General features: G+C 47.2%; 1 protein-coding gene across 1 annotated transcript; it reads left to right on the top strand.

Annotated features, from left to right (window-relative positions):
• Window positions 1-6,261: 6,261 nt before the first annotated feature.
• On the top strand, window positions 6,262-12,540 carry LOC9652680 (acetyl-CoA carboxylase 1). Its single transcript, XM_024671171.1, is given in 16 exon segments — window positions 6,262-6,607; window positions 6,936-7,015; window positions 7,078-7,269; window positions 7,330-7,518; window positions 7,584-7,694; window positions 7,750-7,842; window positions 7,889-8,071; window positions 8,130-8,207; window positions 8,260-8,382; window positions 8,432-8,707; window positions 8,766-9,073; window positions 9,126-9,363; window positions 9,425-9,877; window positions 9,953-10,135; window positions 10,188-12,299; window positions 12,362-12,540. Coding segments are annotated over 16 exon segments (5,022 nt in total). The 3' UTR covers window positions 12,419-12,540.
• The last annotated feature ends 5,035 nt before the right edge of the window (window positions 12,541-17,575 follow it).

The raw sequence follows: 17,575 nt of genomic DNA on the forward strand, positions 1-17,575 counted from the left end.
TCAGGAATGTGGCAAGAATTGGGGGATTCCTGACAGCACCCCGTCCTCAAGAACGAGTGGAACGAGGATGTGAACGAGAACGAAGAGGAGGATGAGATGAGCGGCGAGGGATGGGAGATGGAGAAAAAGAATGAGGACTGGGATGAGAAGGATAGCGGCGGTGGAAGTCCTGAACAAGGTCAGGAGAATGAATCAGGTTGTCCGCAGGTTCCCAAGTGCGTTCCTCAGGTCCGTAACCCTTCCAGTCGACCAGATAATAGAGTTTAGACCGTGAAATCTTGGAATCAAGGATGTCCTGAACCTCGTACTCAGACCCATCCTCGAGCTGCACTGGTGGAGGCGGAGGAATGACCCGATTTGGAATAGGACTGGGAATATAAGGCTCAAGGAGAGAGGAGTGAAAAACGGGGTGAATTTGATATGAGGAGGGAAGTGCAAGGCGATAAGTGACGGGATTAATGATGGCAGTGATAGGAAAAGGACCGAGGCGTTTGAAATTGAGTTTTGGACAGGGCCTAGTGGTGGAGATATTGCGCCTGAGGAGCCAGAATTTATCCCCGATATTGTAAGGGGGACAATCCTGATGATGGACATTGGCAAATGTTTTGTGAGATTCCTGAGCACGATGGAGGTGGAAGGAGATGGAGTTGTGGATTTCCTGGAGGTTGGAGATAAATGCCTTAGAGCGGGGATTTGAACGAGAGGATTCAGATGGAGAAGGAAGTGAGAGATTGAATCGGGGATTTCGGCCAGAGTTCGCAAAGAAGGGGGAAACTCGAAGAGAGGAGTGAACAGAGTTGTTATAGGAGAACTCAGCAAGGGGAAGGATATCGAACTAGTTATCCTGATGATAGTTGATGAAGCATCTCAAGAATTGTTTCAGTGTCTGAATCGTTCGCTCGGACTGTCCATCAGTTTGAGGATGATATGCCGAAAAGAGGTTGGCCTTCACTCCAAGCAACTGCAAAAACCGTTGCCAGAAATGAGAGATGAATTGAGGCCCCCGATCCGAAACCACATCTGTAGGAATCCCATGAAGTCGGAAAATTTCCCTGAATACCAGTTTTGCCATGTCCTTGCCCGAAAATTCCTTGGTACACGGCAAGAAGTGCGCCATCTTTGTGAAGCAATCCACCACGACTAAAATACTGTTGAAGCCTCCAGAACTCGGAAGATCACTCAAGAAATCCATGGAGATGGATTCCCAAGGACCTGAAGGGACCGGGAGGGAACGAAGCAAACCTGAAGGAAGGTGGCGAGGTATCTTATTTCGAGCACAAGTGTCACAGGAGGTAACAAAAGCTTTGATGTAGTCATCCATGTGATGCCACCAAAAGTCCCGTGCAACTAGCTCATAGGTTTTCGCAATGCCGAAGTGACCAGCAGTCGGGCTATCGTGGCACGCCATCAGGACCAACCTTCGAGCATCACCTTCAGGAACGTAAAGCTGCTCCCCATGGTACAATAAGCCATCTAAGAACTCGAACTCGTCAAATCGCCGGCAGTCGGGAGTCACTGGGTGTCCAGCCTAAAGATGGGTGAAAATATCGCTGGTGAGGTCATCGAATTGGAGATCATTTCTGATTGCATCCATCAAGGAGGAGTCCTGAGGGGCCAGGGAAATTGCCATAACTTGAAGCCGATCAGGACCGAGGATAACTTGATCCTGTTGATCGAAGGTAGGATTACCAAGCCTAAGACTGAGATAGGAGCGCCTTGAAAGAGCATTAGGAAGGCCTTGAAGCTTTCCAGGTCTGTACTTGATAACAAAGTCAAACCGACTCAAGAATTGTGCCCACCTTGCTTGACGACGGCTCAAAACTCGGGAAGTGGCAAAGTACTCGAGATTTTTGTGATCCGTCCAGACTATTGTTTGATGGTCCGCCCCCTCCAAGAAACGGCGCCACTCTCCAAAGGAATCCACGATGGCAAGGAGCTCCTTGTCGTGGATTTCGTAATTGATTTCTGCAGGCTGGAATTTCCGAGAATGGAAAGCGACTGGATGAAGTTCGTGATCCGCTCCGAGTTGAGACAGCACAGCACCAATGGCAAAGTCGGAGGCGTCAGCCTCGATGAAGAAAGGTTGTGAGGAATCAGCATGGATCAAGACAGGAGCAAAACTGAAGGCCGCCTTGAGTGTGTCGAAGGCCTGCTGGGCAGCAGTAGACCAAGAGAAGGGAACATCCTTGCGAGTGAGATGCGTGAGAGGAAGGACAATGTCAGAGTAGTGATCAATGAATTTGCGGTAGAAGTTGGCGAAGCCAAGGAAAACTTGAACGTCCGACATTGATTGTGGAGGCTCCCATTCGAGAATAGTCTTGACTTTGGCAGGATCCATCGTGATACCCTCAGGAGTGACAATGTACTCAACGAACTCCATAGACTGCTGATCAAACGAGCATTTCTCAAGCTTCGCATATAGGCCGTGTTCTCGCCGCTTCGCTAGCACTTTGCGTACATGTTCGTCGTGCTCCTCCTGAGTTTTTGAGTAGATGAGGATGTCATTGAGGTAGACGATCACCATCTGATCAAGAAACTCCCGAAAGACATCATTCGCCATGTGTTGGAAAACTGCTGGAGCATTTATCAAGCCAAATTGCATGACAGTGTACTCGAAGTGGCCATAGCAGGTTTGGAACGCAGTCTTCCATTCATCACCAGGCCGGATCCGGATCAGGTTGTATGCTCCACGGAGGTCAATCTTGGTGAAGAAGCGGGCACCGCCGAGGCGTTCCAACAGGTCCGAGATCAGGGGCAGCGGATAACGGTTCCGAATAGTCACCTTGTTCAAACCTCGGTAGTCGATGACTAGCCGCAAACTCCCATCCTTCTTCTTGACAAAGAAGACAGGCGCTCCAGCCGGGGACTGCGAATGCTGAATGTAGCCTGAGGCAAGGTTCTCATCCACGTACTCTTTGAGGGCCTTAAGCTCGGACGGGGATAACCCGTAGATAGGCCCCCACGGAGGTGACGCTCCTTCCTGTAAATCAATGGGACAATCATAAGGCCGATGAACAGGCAGTACATTAGCTTTTTTTTTGTCAAACACATCCCCAAAATCATGATACTTCTCAGGAAGACTGACAGGAGAAACATGCAAAGCAAAAAGGAAAAGAGGTTCTTCATGAAGGAGTTCTTTCATAGTGATTGTGGAGATAGGAGGAGGCATACGACTAAATGGAATGATAAGACGAGGATACGGTCCAATGTAAGATGGAAGAGAGGAAAAAGAAGAGAGTGAAAACTTTGTAGAGTCAGGAACAGAGCTCCGATTCCTGATTCGGACTCGATGAACAACAGGGGAAGCCGTGGGAGAGATGAGCTGTAATTCCTTCCAACAGATATGAGGCTGATGTAGTTGGAACCAAGGAAGACCGAGCACCACAGAGGAGGACTTGCTGTTGATGATGTTGAAGGTGATATCGGTGACGGTGGACCCGATGTGTACTCGAATGGGCAACGTTTCCCTAAGTCCAGAAGATGGAGACACAAAATGCCCACTGATGCCTTCAACCCTCAAATCCCGTATGGTAGGAGAAAGAGGAACGTGATGTCGGGCAGCAAAGTCCGTGTCCATGAAGCAGGAAGTTGCACCCGAGTCCAGTAGCGCCAGAGCCTTGAGTCCTGATTGTTCGGTGAAAGAAAGGAGATATGGAACGCGGAAGTTGCGGGAATTGGTGGTGGCTTTGATGAAAGGTGGTGAGGAGCTTGATAAAGAAGAAAAGTGATTTTTATTCGGGGAGTCCAAACAGACAGCTCCTACTCTGTTTGGACAGGGTCGTTTCCCGACTGCAATAGAGGTGGACTTTGAGGCAGAGTGAACTCGAGCAGTCGGGGAGGCTTCTTGGGACATACAGCTGCTTTGTGATTAGGATCAGCACAATAGAGGCAAAGATTATGAGATATTCGACGTTGCTTCTCAGCAGGACTCAACTTCCCTCTAATGAGTCAGGGAGTACTAGAAATATCCATCGGAACCGGAGCAGTAGGTTCAGGAGTATGCCTCGAAGACTCAAGCTGGGATTCCTGAGTCTGGGACGGAAAAACAGCGGCACGGCAACTTTCCTGACGACGTTCAAAGAGACGATTGTCACATCAAACAGCTTTGTTGATGGCGTCCGACAGGTCCTTGGGATCCTCCATGGTGAGCAACAAATCCTTGACACCGTTGTTGAGGCCGAAACGAAATTGGTCAATCAGGGCCCGCTCATCCCACTGAGTGTCCAAAGCAAGGAGTTGGAACTCTGCAGCGTAGATCGAGGCAGGACGAGACCCTTGAGAGAGACGTCTCATCTTTGTGGTAGCAGCCCAAACCCGATCCGTCTCGCCAAAACATGCTTCGAGCTTCTCTTTGAACAATTGAAGATCCATCAGCTCCGGAACCACGACCCCTTTCATGCTCTTCTCCAGAAGAGGAGAAAACCATGATAAGGCTGCACCTTCGAGCAACGTCCGATTTGAGACTCGGGAGTGGGGTACCGTTGATGTTGAAGTGCGAAGATCAACTCCATTTGGTTCAGGAATCCGCGAAGCTCCGAACGCTTGCCTGAAAATTTCGTCGGGAAACTCACCTTCGGTTCAGGAACTTTGCTGGATCCTTGAGCCAAAAGTGAAGCAAGCTCCTGCTGCATGCGAAGAAGGGTCGCCTTCAACTCGGTATTCTCAGACTGGATTTTTGCAAGGACTTCAGCAAAGAAATCAGGATGACTTGGAGACTCCATCGGCAAGAAGAAAGAAAAAAGGGGGAAAAAAGGCAAAGGTAATCAAACAATCAAAACGAGCTAAATCAAAAAATGAAAAAACACAATCTGAATCAAACTGTCAAGACCCCCGACAAGATCAAGACTGGAAAATGCAAAAAGACAAAGAGAAAAAGCTAGTGGAAACAAAGAAGAGGCCTTAGACTGGTGTTGATTCAGATTGTGGAGAAATGGAACAAGGCTAACCTATATATACTATAGGTTGATGAAGCTCCACCACTCTTGGATCGAGGACGGCCTAAATATAGCTGAGGTCGAGGAGGCGCCACATCATCATCAGGAATATGGCTCGAGACTCAGAAATCGGGAAGTGTCTCGAGAGTCAGGAATAGGGAAGTGTCTCGAGAGTCAAGAATGTGGTCTGCAGGTCAGGAATCTGGCGAGAGTCAGGAATGTGGCAAGAATTGGGGGATTCCTGACAAGCACCTCTGCAATTGCTATTGGATACTTCTTCCTCAATCGAGTGGTGTTCCAGCATTCTTGTCCAGAGCGGATTCTTTCAGATAATGGTCCAGTATTTATGGTTGAGGCATTTCATGTTTTGACATTTCGGTTGGGGATACGCCACACTTTCACGAGTGCTTATCATCCACAATCAGACGGTCTGGTGGAATGGCTCGTTAGGACATTCAAAGGGATAATTGCGAAGTATGTGAACTTTCAGCATTCGGATTGGGATGGTTATTTGCCGTCTCTTCGATATGTATATGTCATAGGGGTGTAGAGTTCTGTTTGTGCTTCACCATATAAACGCCTATATGGTCATTATCCAATATTACCAACAGAGCTGGGTTTACCTTTGTGATTGCCACGAGCTGCCGATGACCTAGTATGCATAGGCATACTGGATCATGACATATGTAGTGCTATGCATATAGCTATGCATCATAAAACATCGAGCTTTCCATCTATATTAGTTTTCAACTAAGACACACTTAATTGCATTAATTTTATTTGCATCAATCTTGCCATCTTGAGCTGTAAACTCTAATCTTTTAATCATATAATACATTGCTTCATAAATTAATCTTATTGTTGCACCCTCACGATCAGCAAAATGTAACACCTTCAAAATAAAAGCTATCATAACCAATAAAGTAAAAACATTCTTCCAAAATTAATCATTAAGAATTGTTGTGAGAACATCTTTGGCATCTTTTGTGTTATACCACTTCGATGATTCAAATTCTACACTCACTATGAATCATTGAAGGCACAGCAAAATATCTTCATACTAAAGCTGGCTGACCATAAAAAAAATGTAAGCGAATTAAGTCCCAACCATGTTCATTATGTGGTAGTCACATGACAAGGGCCTTCCATTTTGGTGGAACAAGTCAAGCTCCCACTTGCCTTTATCGGGACATAGAACAGGTAGCTTCCTCTCCTCCTTTCAAACAAGGCGATCAGATTCTTCCAAGTCCTCCCCCTCGAGAGTTGATTGGTAAATGTGTGAAACTGAGGAGTCACTAGTGATCCAAGCAAAATACCTTGCAATGCTATGTCTTCCCTGACAGCCACCACCATTGGGCATGGGAGCTGGAAGCTCTTGAGCCAGGTGGAACACCCAGTGACACAGCGTGCCATCCTTGGAGAAACTATAAGCAAAGATCCCGCCCTCTGTGCTCTCGGTGAAGAAGACGCCATTAATAATGTTGTGGTGTGCAGAGAGCACAACTGCATTGCTTTGGAGCGTAAAAATCCTCACCGCGAAGTCCTTGCAGCTGCAGATGACCCAATTGCCGTCGGGGCTCCAATCGAGGCAAGCGATCGTGTCGTGGCTGCTGGAGAAAGTGTGGAGTACCATGAACTCCTTGAGGCACCCGACCGTCCTCCATACCTGGATGGCAACTGCAAAGAGGAATCCATCGGGGCTAAATCTGGAGCTTAGACACATCATTGCCATTCTCCACAGGCAGCGTCCAGCTCTGTGACAGAGATAGAGATGTGATTGCCGACTGGTGACACCAGCGCAGCGCTCCCACCCACAGCGACATTGGAATTAAGTATTATTAAATCTACTATTAATTGCCAAACTTTGTGGGCTGCTGGATCTGGTCAATTGATGCTGTTAACCTAGTAAATATCACATGCTTCTGAAATATTTTTGTGAGGTTGCCTGAGGTGTGAGTGACACTTGTCTATCTTTCTTGGCCGCGGGATATATTTCTCCAGGGACGCGCAATGCAAGCTTCGCCCCAAACCTGGAACGAGGAACGAGGCTACTTATTGATGGACGTACATGCTTGTTACAGGTGAGAGTTTCTTCCCCTGGTTTCTTTCTTTGTTTTTGCTGAAGCTGTGTTTGTTTGTGCAGAACGATCATGATCCGTCGCGACTGATAGCGGAGACCCCGTGCAAGCTAATGCGCTTTCTAGTGGCGGACGGTAGCCATGTTGACACCGACACACCCTACGCCGAGGTGGAAGTTATGAAAATGTGCATGCCTCTTCTTTCACCGGCTTCCGGCACAATCCACTTCAAGCATTTGGAAGCACAAGCAATGGTGGTACGTGCTACCGTCGGTTTAGTGTTTGTTATCTTGCTTTGTGTGGTTCTGTCCGTGCAGGCCGGCGATTTGATTGCGGTGCTCGACTTGGATGATCCTTCTGCTGTGAGAAAAGCAGTTCCATTTTCGGAAGGATTTCCGGCACTTGGAACTCCAATACCGGTCCCTGGAAAGGTTCATCATCGCTGTGCCTTGATCATTAATGCCTCGAACATGATACTCGCCGGTTACGAACACAACGTGGACGAGGTAAGCTGATCAGTACTTAGTCCATTTGGCTTAAGCTTTACGAGACTTTTTTGTGTGGGTTGTAGGTTGTGCAGACTCTTCTCAGTTGCTTGGACGATCCTCAGCTGCCCGTTCTTCAGTGGCAAGAATGCATTGCAGTACTCGCAAGCCGAATCCCGACCAACTTGAAAGCTCGGGTACAGTGTGGGTTTTTCATTTGAACGAGCACGCAGCTTACTGTGTTCTACACAGCTGGATCTGAAGCTGAAAGAGTACGAAGCCTCGTCTGGTAGCGAGCGAGGAGCTGCAGACTTTCCTGCCAAGGGAGTGCGGGAAGTTTTAGAGGTGAGTTCTTACGTTGTTTTTTTACGAAAGCCACCCTTCTTTGTAGGAATTCCTTGCCTCTGCAACCGATCAAGACAGGGCGACACAAGAAAGGCTTGTGGAGCCCTTGTTAACGCTAGCCAAGTCATACGAGGGGGGGCGCCGGGGTCACGCCTGCAGCATCGTAAAAGCACTCTTTGAGGAGTATTTGCTCGTCGAGGAGCATTTCAGCCAAGGCACCGGTACACAGGTGTGTATCGAGCTTCGCTCTTTTTTGAATCACGAGCTCCAAATTCTTTGCTTTGCAGGCGGACGTCATCGAAAGCCTTCGACACGTCCACAAGAAAGACCTCTGGAAGGTTGTCGATATTGTGCTCTCTCACCAGGTAATGTTTTTCCTCCTAAGAACTAAGAACGCTAAGTAACTGGAGAACACAGGGTATCAAGACTAAGAACGCCTTAATGTTACGCCTTATCGAAGCTCTCGTGTATCCTAACCCCTCCGCATACAGAGACCAACTTGTGCGTTTGGCGGCCTTGAGTGACTCAAACTACACGGAGGTACGTAAACTCCTCCTTGGTTGTGTGTAGTAACGTGGTGGTAATGCAGCTGGCGGTAAAGTCGAGCCTTCTTCTGGAACAATCTAAGTTGAGCGGAATTCGAGCAGATATTGCGCGAAGTCTATCAGAGCTGGGAATGTTTACGGAGGACGAAAACGGCTCAAAGCGATCTGGCAAGAGTGCTATCGACGAGTGAATGGAATACTGGGTTGACGCACCGGTTGCTGTGGAAGATGCTCTTGTGGCGTTGTTTGATCACGGTGACCATGGCGATCACACGTTGCAAAGGCGCGTTATCGAGACTTACATCCGAAGGCTGTATCAGGTACTTATCGTTCCTTGTTCTGTGTGTGTGTTCTTGACAAACTTGTCCGGCCTCGCAGCCATATCTAGTGAAAGGTTCAGTCCGGATGCAATGGCAGCGCTCGGCAATGCTAGCCTCGTGGCAATTCTACGAGGAAGGGCCTCTCCGGGTGGCAACAGCGGCAGAAGAAAGTGAACCAGTCAAATGGCGCGGGGCCATGGCGGTCCTCTCGTCCTTGAACACACTCTCGTCTACTGTTCGGACTGCGCTTGAAGAGTGGTTTGGTGTCACGCAGGAGACCAAGGACTCTAACCATACCCGCCTTGGCAACGTGCTCCATATTGCTCTCGTCGGGAGGAAGAACCAGCTGAGTGCTCATCAAGACAGGTACATGAAGGAGCTTTTGTGCCTGTGGTGTGACACACTTAACACTTTGCAGTGGTGATGAGGGCCAGACGCAAGAAAGAGTCGAGAAGCTCGCCAAGGGACTCAAGGGTGAGACCTTGCGAGGATTGCTGCAAGCTGCCGGAGTTGGAGTTGTGAGCTGCATCATCCAAAGAGACGAAGGCAGGGGTCCAATCCGCCACTGCTTTCACTGGTCTCAGGAGACGAAATCATATGCAGAAGACCCGCTCTACCGTCACGTCGAGGCACCTCTCTCTGGTTTCCTTGAGCTGGTATGTATAGAATCAATCCTCCCTCGTCACCCCGGAGCAACACTTTCCTTCGTTATTGCAGGACAACTTGAAGGAGCTTGGAACGATGAAGTACTCACTGTCACGGGACAGGCAATGGCATCTTTACTCTGTCCAGGAGAAGAAGGGAAAGTCGACGGTGAAGCGCACGTTTCTACGGACTTTCGTGAGGCAAACAAAGACGCTGGACGAGGATGGCACTTTTGAGAGCGTGATCAAGGCGCTCCAAGGCGCTCTGGAAGAGCTGGAAGTCGCAGAAGGAAGAGCCGAGCACGTCCATATGTACCTTTGCGTGCTGAGGCCGCAGGGAGTGAGAAGCCTCGCCTCGTCAATCGTGGTGTGGCTCGAGGCGCTGGTACACAAGATCTACGCTGCTCTTGGAACACGCATGTACCGCCTAGCCGTGCTTGCATGGGAGCTCCGGATGTCTTTGGGTGGCGAAGGCATCTGGAGAGTGGTGGTGTCCAACGCTACTGGTTACACTTGCAAGGTTGAGGTAAAAGTCTTTCTTTGCTCCTCTTGTCTCTTTGATTCACAGCTCTACATCTCTTCTTTCTTTGTGTGCTCGCAGATCTACAGGGAGGTGCGCGATCCTCTCACGAAGCAGACCGTCTATAGCTCGCCGTTTCCAGGTTGTGAGGGGCCGCTCCATGGAGTCCCGTTGTCCAAGCAGTGCAAGCCGCTGGAAGCTCTTGACTCTAGACGGCTGCTGGCCAGGAAGAACGGCACCACCTTTTGCTACGACTTCCCTCTGGTAAGTTGTGCGTGTTTCTAGCTGAGCGACGAACGAGCTTGTGTCAAACCAGGTGTTCGAGGCTGCGCTCAAGCAGTGCTGGAAGGAGTCCGGGATGGAGCTGCCCAAGGACACCACAGCGTTCTGCGCAACCGAGCTCGTGTTTCTTACGGCAAACCAGTCGTGGGACGCCACCCTGGTGGAGACGAACCGGCCCAGCGCCAGCAACGACATTGGAATGGTAGCGTGGCGTCTGGAGCTGTGCACTCCAGAGTACCCTCAGGGCCGCCACCTTGTCGTGGTTTCCAACGACGTAACGCATGCCGCTGGCTCCTTCGGCCCCAAGGAGGACGCCTTCTTCAAGTGCGTCACGGACATGGCGTGCCGGGAGAAGCTCCCTCTCGTCTACCTGGCCGCCAACTCGGGTGCCCGGATCGACGTAGCCGAGGAAGTGAGGAGGAGCTTCCAGGTCGGGTGGCTGGACGACTCTCGCCCAGAGCACGGCTTCCACTACCTCTACCTCCGGCCGGACGACTACGCCAAGCTCGGCGCCTTCGTGAACGCTCACAAGCTGGAGGTGGCGGACGGACATGTGCGCTGGGTGATCGACGATATCATCGGGCAGAAGGACGGGCTCGGCGTGGAGAACCTCTCGGGGAGCGGTGCCATCGCCAGCGCCTACTCCAAGGCATACAGGGAGACCTTCACCTTGACGTACGTCTCCGGCAAGACGGTTGGCATCGGTGCCTACCTTGCTCGTCTGGGAATGCGGTGCATCCAGCGGTTGGACCAGCCGATCATCCTCACGGGCTACTCGGCGCTCAACAAGCTCCTGGGACGAGAAGTGTACAGCTCGCAAATGCAGCTCGGGGGACCCAAGGTGATGGCGACGAACGGCGTCACGCATCTCACTGTGAGCGACGATCTCGAAGGAGTGTCCGCCATCCTCAACTGGCTGAGCTACGTCCCCAGCGTCAAAGGTGGCGGGCTTCCGTCTCGGCCCAGCGACGATCCCCCGGACAGGACAGTGGCCTACGTCCCGGAGAACAGCTGCGATCCTCGTGCCGCGGTGGCCGGAGTTTACAACTCCGAGGGTGGCGGCGGCTGGATGGGCGGTATCTTCGACAAAGGCAGCTTCACCGAGACGCTCGAGGGGTGGGCTCGGACGGTAGTGACAGGGCGTGCTCGGCTCGGGGGGATACCAGTTGGGATCATCGCGGTGGAGACGCAGACGGTCATGCAAGTGATCCCTGCGGACCCCGGACAGCTCGACTCGCAGGAGAGAGTGGTGCCGCAAGCCGGACAGGTCTGGTTCCCGGACTCGGCCTCCAAGACGGCCCAAGCCATGATCGACTTCAACAACGAGGGGCTCCCGCTCTTCATCCTGGCCAACTGGAGAGGCTTCTCGGGTGGCCAAAGAGATCTCTTTGAGGGAGTTTTGCAAGCCGGATCCACCATCGTGGAGCACCTCCGCACGTACCAGCAACCGGTGTTCGTCTACGTGCCTCGGAATGGCGAGCTTCGAGGCGGGGCCTGGGTGGTGGTGGACAGTAAGATCAATCCGGACCAAGTCGAGATGTACGCCGACAGCACGGCTAGAGCCGGGGTGCTCGAGGCCGAGGGAGTAGCCGAGATAAAGTTCCGGAGGGAGCAAATCCTCGACTCCATGAAGCGCTTGGATCCAGTACTGCCACGACTCGAGGATCCAGCAGCGGTGAGAGCTCGCCAGGACAGCCTGATTCCAGTGTACAAGCAGATCGCCCTCCGCTTCATTGATATGCACGACACGGCCTTCCGGCTGGCCGCCAAAGGGATCATCCGGCGGGTGGTGAACTGGGAGTGCTCGAGGTCTTTCTTCTACAACAGGTTGGCGAGGAGGCTGGCCCAAGAATCCGTGATACAACGTGTGCTAGCGGCTGCTGGAAGCGAGTGTAGTCACCGGGACGCGCTGGAGCTGTTGAGGCAGTGGTTCTTGACGTGGAGCAGCAGCAGCACCGGCGATGGGGATGGTTGGGCCGACGATACTCTGGTTGTGGAGTGGCTGGCCAGCAACGAGTCCAGGATCCAACGGGAGCTCCAGCAGCTCAGAGTGCAGAAAGTTTCGAGGCAGATGCTCAGTGATTGTCAAAATCGAAACGACGATCTCGAGGTGCTGCCGCAAGTTATACAGAACCTTGTTGATAAGGTAAGTTTTGTCTACCGTTTCGCTGTGCAGCTCTGATCTCCTCTTCGTCTTGCTCGTGTCAGATGGATCCTGCTGCCAGGCAAGCACTCAAGGAGCAAATTAAAGCAGCACTACTGTAAACTTACTGCTGTTGTCATTCCTTTTCCAAGGCACGGAGGAGCTCAGCAAGGATCCCACCTCCGTTCTGATCACCTACGTGAAATTGTTTGGTTCACATTCAAATAAAGAAAAAATAACTTCACCTGAGTTCTCAAGCCCGAGCGGAGCGTCCGTTATCATACAAGTCCGAGCTTTGTTCCACGCTCTTGCTCTTAGTTGGGGTAACGGAGAAGGTAGTCGTTTTTGGAGGCGGTTTTTGCTGCAAGATAGGGACTTGAGAGCGGGCATGAGCTCCCTGGTCTTCGACTGGATTGTTCTGCCAATGCAAAGCTCCTGTAACAAACCAACTTAGTACATGTTTCCTTCTAACTTGATACATACCAGTAAGAACTCCAAACGAGGTGTCTTCCCCAGATACTGCGCAAGTGCATCTCCAAGGTATGAAAGTGAAACGTTGCAGACAACACCACTGATCGCAGAGACGTCTACGGCCTCCACGCATTTCTGAATCAGCAGCGGCTCGTTCAACCAGCACACCATTGATTGCCTACAGAAATGGCAACAAAAAGCTTCACATCCAGTGAGCCCGTAAAGACCAATCGTACCTCCGGTGTGACATCCACATCGAGATCAGTGGGATCAAAAATAAGGTTGTCCATTGAGTAGATGAGCAGGCCTTCCGTTGTTGCAGCTGCCCAAGACCTGCCAGTTGGAGATATCCTGAGGCACTTGGTGCGTATAATTGGCCTCGCAGCGTTGGTCTGTGCCCCGGGTAGTCCCTGCGCCAACTTGCCTCTAACTTGACCATCGACACCGGCCTGTCATAGTCATCGATCAGATCTATAGGACCCTCCTGCAACGTCACGCCTGCCTCCGTCAATCGGGTCAGAAGTGGATCTGACCATCAAGTGTTGAGCAGGCCAGTTGCTTTCCGTCCGGGCTGTAAACCATGGTGAGCACGTCATGAGTGAAGGTTTCAACCCCTCAAACACATCCCACAGGTGCACGGTTTTGTCCCATGATGACGAAGCCAATATTACCAACAGAGCTGGGTTTACCTTTGTGATTGCCACGAGCTGCCGATGACCTAGTATGCATAGGCATACTGGATCATGACATATGCAGTGCTATGCATATAGCTATGCATCATAAAACATCGAGCTTTCCATCTATATTAGTTTTCAACTAAGACACACTTAATTGCATTAATTTTATTTGCATCAATCTTGCCATCTTGAGCTGTAAACTCTAATCTTTTAATCATATAATACATTGCTTCATAAATTAATCTTATTGTTGCACCCTCACGATCAGCAAAATGTAACACCTTCAAAATAAAAGCTATCATAACCAATAAAGTAAAAACATTCTTCCAAAATTAATCATTAAGAATTGTTGTGAGAACATCTTTGGCATCTTTTGTGTTATACCACTTCGATGATTCAAATTCTACACTCACTATGAATCATTGAAGGCACAGCAAAATATCTTCATACTAAAGCTGGCTGACCATAAAAAAAATGTAAGCGAATTAAGTCCCAACCATGTTCATTATGTGGTAGTCACATGACAAGGGCCTTCCATTTTGGTGGAACAAGTCAAGCTCCCACTTGCCTTTATCGGGACATAGAACAGGTAGCTTCCTCTCCTCCTTTCAAACAAGGCGATCAGATTCTTCCAAGTCCTCCCCCTCGAGAGTTGATTGGTAAATGTGTGAAACTGAGGAGTCACTAGTGATCCAAGCAAAATACCTTGCAATGCTATGTCTTCCCTGACAGCCACCACCATTGGGCATGGGAGCTGGAAGCTCTTGAGCCAGGTGGAACACCCAGTGACACAGCGTGCCATCCTTGGAGAAACTATAAGCAAAGATCCCGCCCTCTGTGCTCTCGGTGAAGAAGACGCCATTAATAATGTTGTGGTGTGCAGAGAGCACAACTGCATTGCTTTGGAGCGTAAAAATCCTCACCGCGAAGTCCTTGCAGCTGCAGATGACCCAATTGCCGTCGGGGCTCCAATCGAGGCAAGCGATCGTGTCGTGGCTGCTGGAGAAAGTGTGGAGTACCATGAACTCCTTGAGGCACCCGACCGTCCTCCATACCTGGATGGCAACTGCAAAGAGGAATCCATCGGGGCTAAATCTGGAGCTTAGACACATCATTGCCATTCTCCACAGGCAGCGTCCAGCTCTGTGACAGAGATAGAGATGTGATTGCCGACTGGTGACACCAGCGCAGCGCTCCCACCCACAGCGACATTGGAATTAAGTATTATTAAATCTACTATTAATTGCCAAACTTTGTGGGCTGCTGGATCTGGTCAATTGATGCTGTTAACCTAGTAAATATCACATGCTTCTGAAATATTTTTGTGAGGTTGCCTGAGGTGTGAGTGACACTTGTCTATTTGCATGGCCTAGAAGGGATAAAAACTCTCCTTTTACTGCAGCTCCTCCCAGCCATGAAATTTCCAAGGGAAGCAGGAGAGGAGGGGCATAGATGGATGCCTATGAGCTCCACTGACCAGTAGAAACAAGGAGAGGGGACTGTGAGCAGCAGGGCTGGCAATGGCATTTGAGCCATGTGGAGGAGGAACCTCCACACGGAGATGGACCCAAGAGCTCCATGGTTTGTGGAGGAGAGGAGGTGACCAACACTGTCAATGGGGTGGTTGGCAACCACCTAGCACCAAAGATGGAGGCCTAGGAGCTCCTAGGATTTGTGGATGGGCATGTTGTGTTTGCCTTGCTCTCATGCACCATCTTTTTTGCAGAAGTTCTCACTTCTTTCCCTAGGGCTAGACTAGCAGTGGAGTGCTATGGCCAGCACTCTGGAGCAATGGAGCACCAAGTGGAGTGCCATGGCTATCCAACAGTGGAGTGCCATGGGAAATTGATTGATTCAGTCTGCTACTAGCACTTAGTTCTCTAGTGGGTATTTACTATTTGAATTTGTGGGTGGAGACTAGGTGCTAGGGAAAAATTGTTGGGGCATAAGCCATGGACAGCAGGTGATAAAAAATGTTGCCTACTGTGGGTCCCCTCTTGCATTGCTTATCAATTTTTTTTAGGCTCTTGGAAAACTTTTGCAAGGGATTGTGTGGGCATGAGAACAACCCCTCTTGGGGTTCCTGTAGGGCATGGTTGAGTTTGCTGGTGATTGTACATGAGATGTTGCTTAGATGGCAAAACCATTGTTTCTTAGCTTGGATACTATGATTAAAATTCATTTTGACTTAAACTTGCCTCAATCAGTTAATATAATTAAGATGACATAGCCTGTCTTACAATTTTTTTCTTTATGTATATGTTTAGTTGATAGATAGAGTTGCCCCTCACCAATTGATAAGTTGTACTGATATATTGATTGGGCAATTACAGCAAGTCTATATGGATTTCTTCTCTCTCAGCATAAGACTTATATTTCAAACGTGAGGTTGATGCTCAAGGAGCTTAGTCTTAATACAAAAAATTAAACACCTATATAAATCTTACAATCATAGATTATCAGATTTTGAAATTTGAATTAATATATTATTAACAATTATATTTTGTATTTTTTTTCTTAGTTTTGCTTGGGTCTGGATAGTAGATTTGTGTTTTTAAAATTTTAGTGTTCCATATTCTAAGAAAAGCACATGGCAAAGTAATAGTTTGCTAACATTAAAATTATTTAAAATTAAATTAATTTATTTCGATTTAAAGTTCAAAGTCTTAAAGTTAAAGTTTCGAATATATTTCGATTTAAGAATAATTATATTTATTCTTATAACTAAAAAAATTATTCTCAGAAATTTTAGTTTTAACTTTTTCTTACTTTGAGTATAAAATTTCTAAAAATATTATTATTTTAAATATATTCATATTCCCAAGTAATACTGCATTTAATATATTTATCAAAAGTATTTAAATAGTAATTCTCCTTTTTCACTTTGGGAATATATTTGATTTCTAAATATGTAGTCTATGCTGTATAGTATTGTGTGTGTATATCTATACATATAAAAATATCATAAATAAATTGTATAAAATTATTTATTTTGTACTCATCCAGCATTTTCTTGGAAATATTAATATCTAGATAATGATCTACAGATTAACTATATAAGTTAAGTGTGGAATGTTTTGTTTACTTAATAGAAGTGTTATTTTTATATATTAATCTAATTGATCAAATAGAAGTTTATAATTATATACATGTTTATAATTTAAAAATAAAATATTAATCTTATTAAATATAAACAGTTAGATGGTAAAATAAACTAGAATATATTAAAAAGTGTTTAAAATTAGTATAAATTATAAATAAAAAATTAAACTAAATGAATAACACAATAAGATTGTAGATTATTCCAGAATACTCACCAATATTATAGATATATCCACTATCACCTCACTCAAATAAATATTCATTGTGATAAGAAGAAATTTTCTATACTATTAATTTTAAATTTTTTAACTTTTTTTTGGTTTGAGATATTTACAAATATAATTGCTTTTGAAGTTTTATTACTTATTTTTATTGAATTGTGTGTGTGTGTGTGTGTTTGTGTCTCTCTCTCTCTCTCTCTCTCTCTCTCTCTATATATATATATATATATATATAAATAAAAACTTAATACAAAAGTTTTTCCATACAATCAAATAAATTGACAAATCATAAGCGCATTAATATTATTTTTGTCCTTGACCACACAATAACGTTCATAATACTAATAAAACTTAAAATGTGTAATTATCAATATGTATGTGACTAACTTGGTGGATTAGCAGCAGATGAACTCCAATATATAAATAAAGTATCTGTAATACACAGTAAATAATTTTGTTATTTCAAGTAGTAATATAACTATAGAACACATTTTGGATGATTATATGTTTTGGTTTCCCACCATATATAATTTGGTGCTTGTTGATTATATATAACTAAATTACAATTATTTTTAATAGTAAAAAATGTTAAATGTAAACAGTTTAATTTTGTACAATATTTGTTTATTGACCACATGACAAGGTTTTTATGTGAATATAAAACTAAATTACCATCTAGCTGAAGAATGAGCTTGCATAAACCATAATAATTTTGGGTATTTTCAGAAATCCATATAAGATGTTTTTCAGAATAAAGTGCCAATCTACAATTTGATTGTAAAAGTAATGTATTATGACCATTTGGTGA

The sequence above is a fragment of the Selaginella moellendorffii genome, unplaced genomic scaffold, assembly GCF_000143415.4.
Source record: "Selaginella moellendorffii unplaced genomic scaffold, v1.0 SELMOscaffold_7, whole genome shotgun sequence".
Lineage (NCBI taxonomy): Eukaryota > Viridiplantae > Streptophyta > Lycopodiopsida > Selaginellales > Selaginellaceae > Selaginella > Selaginella moellendorffii.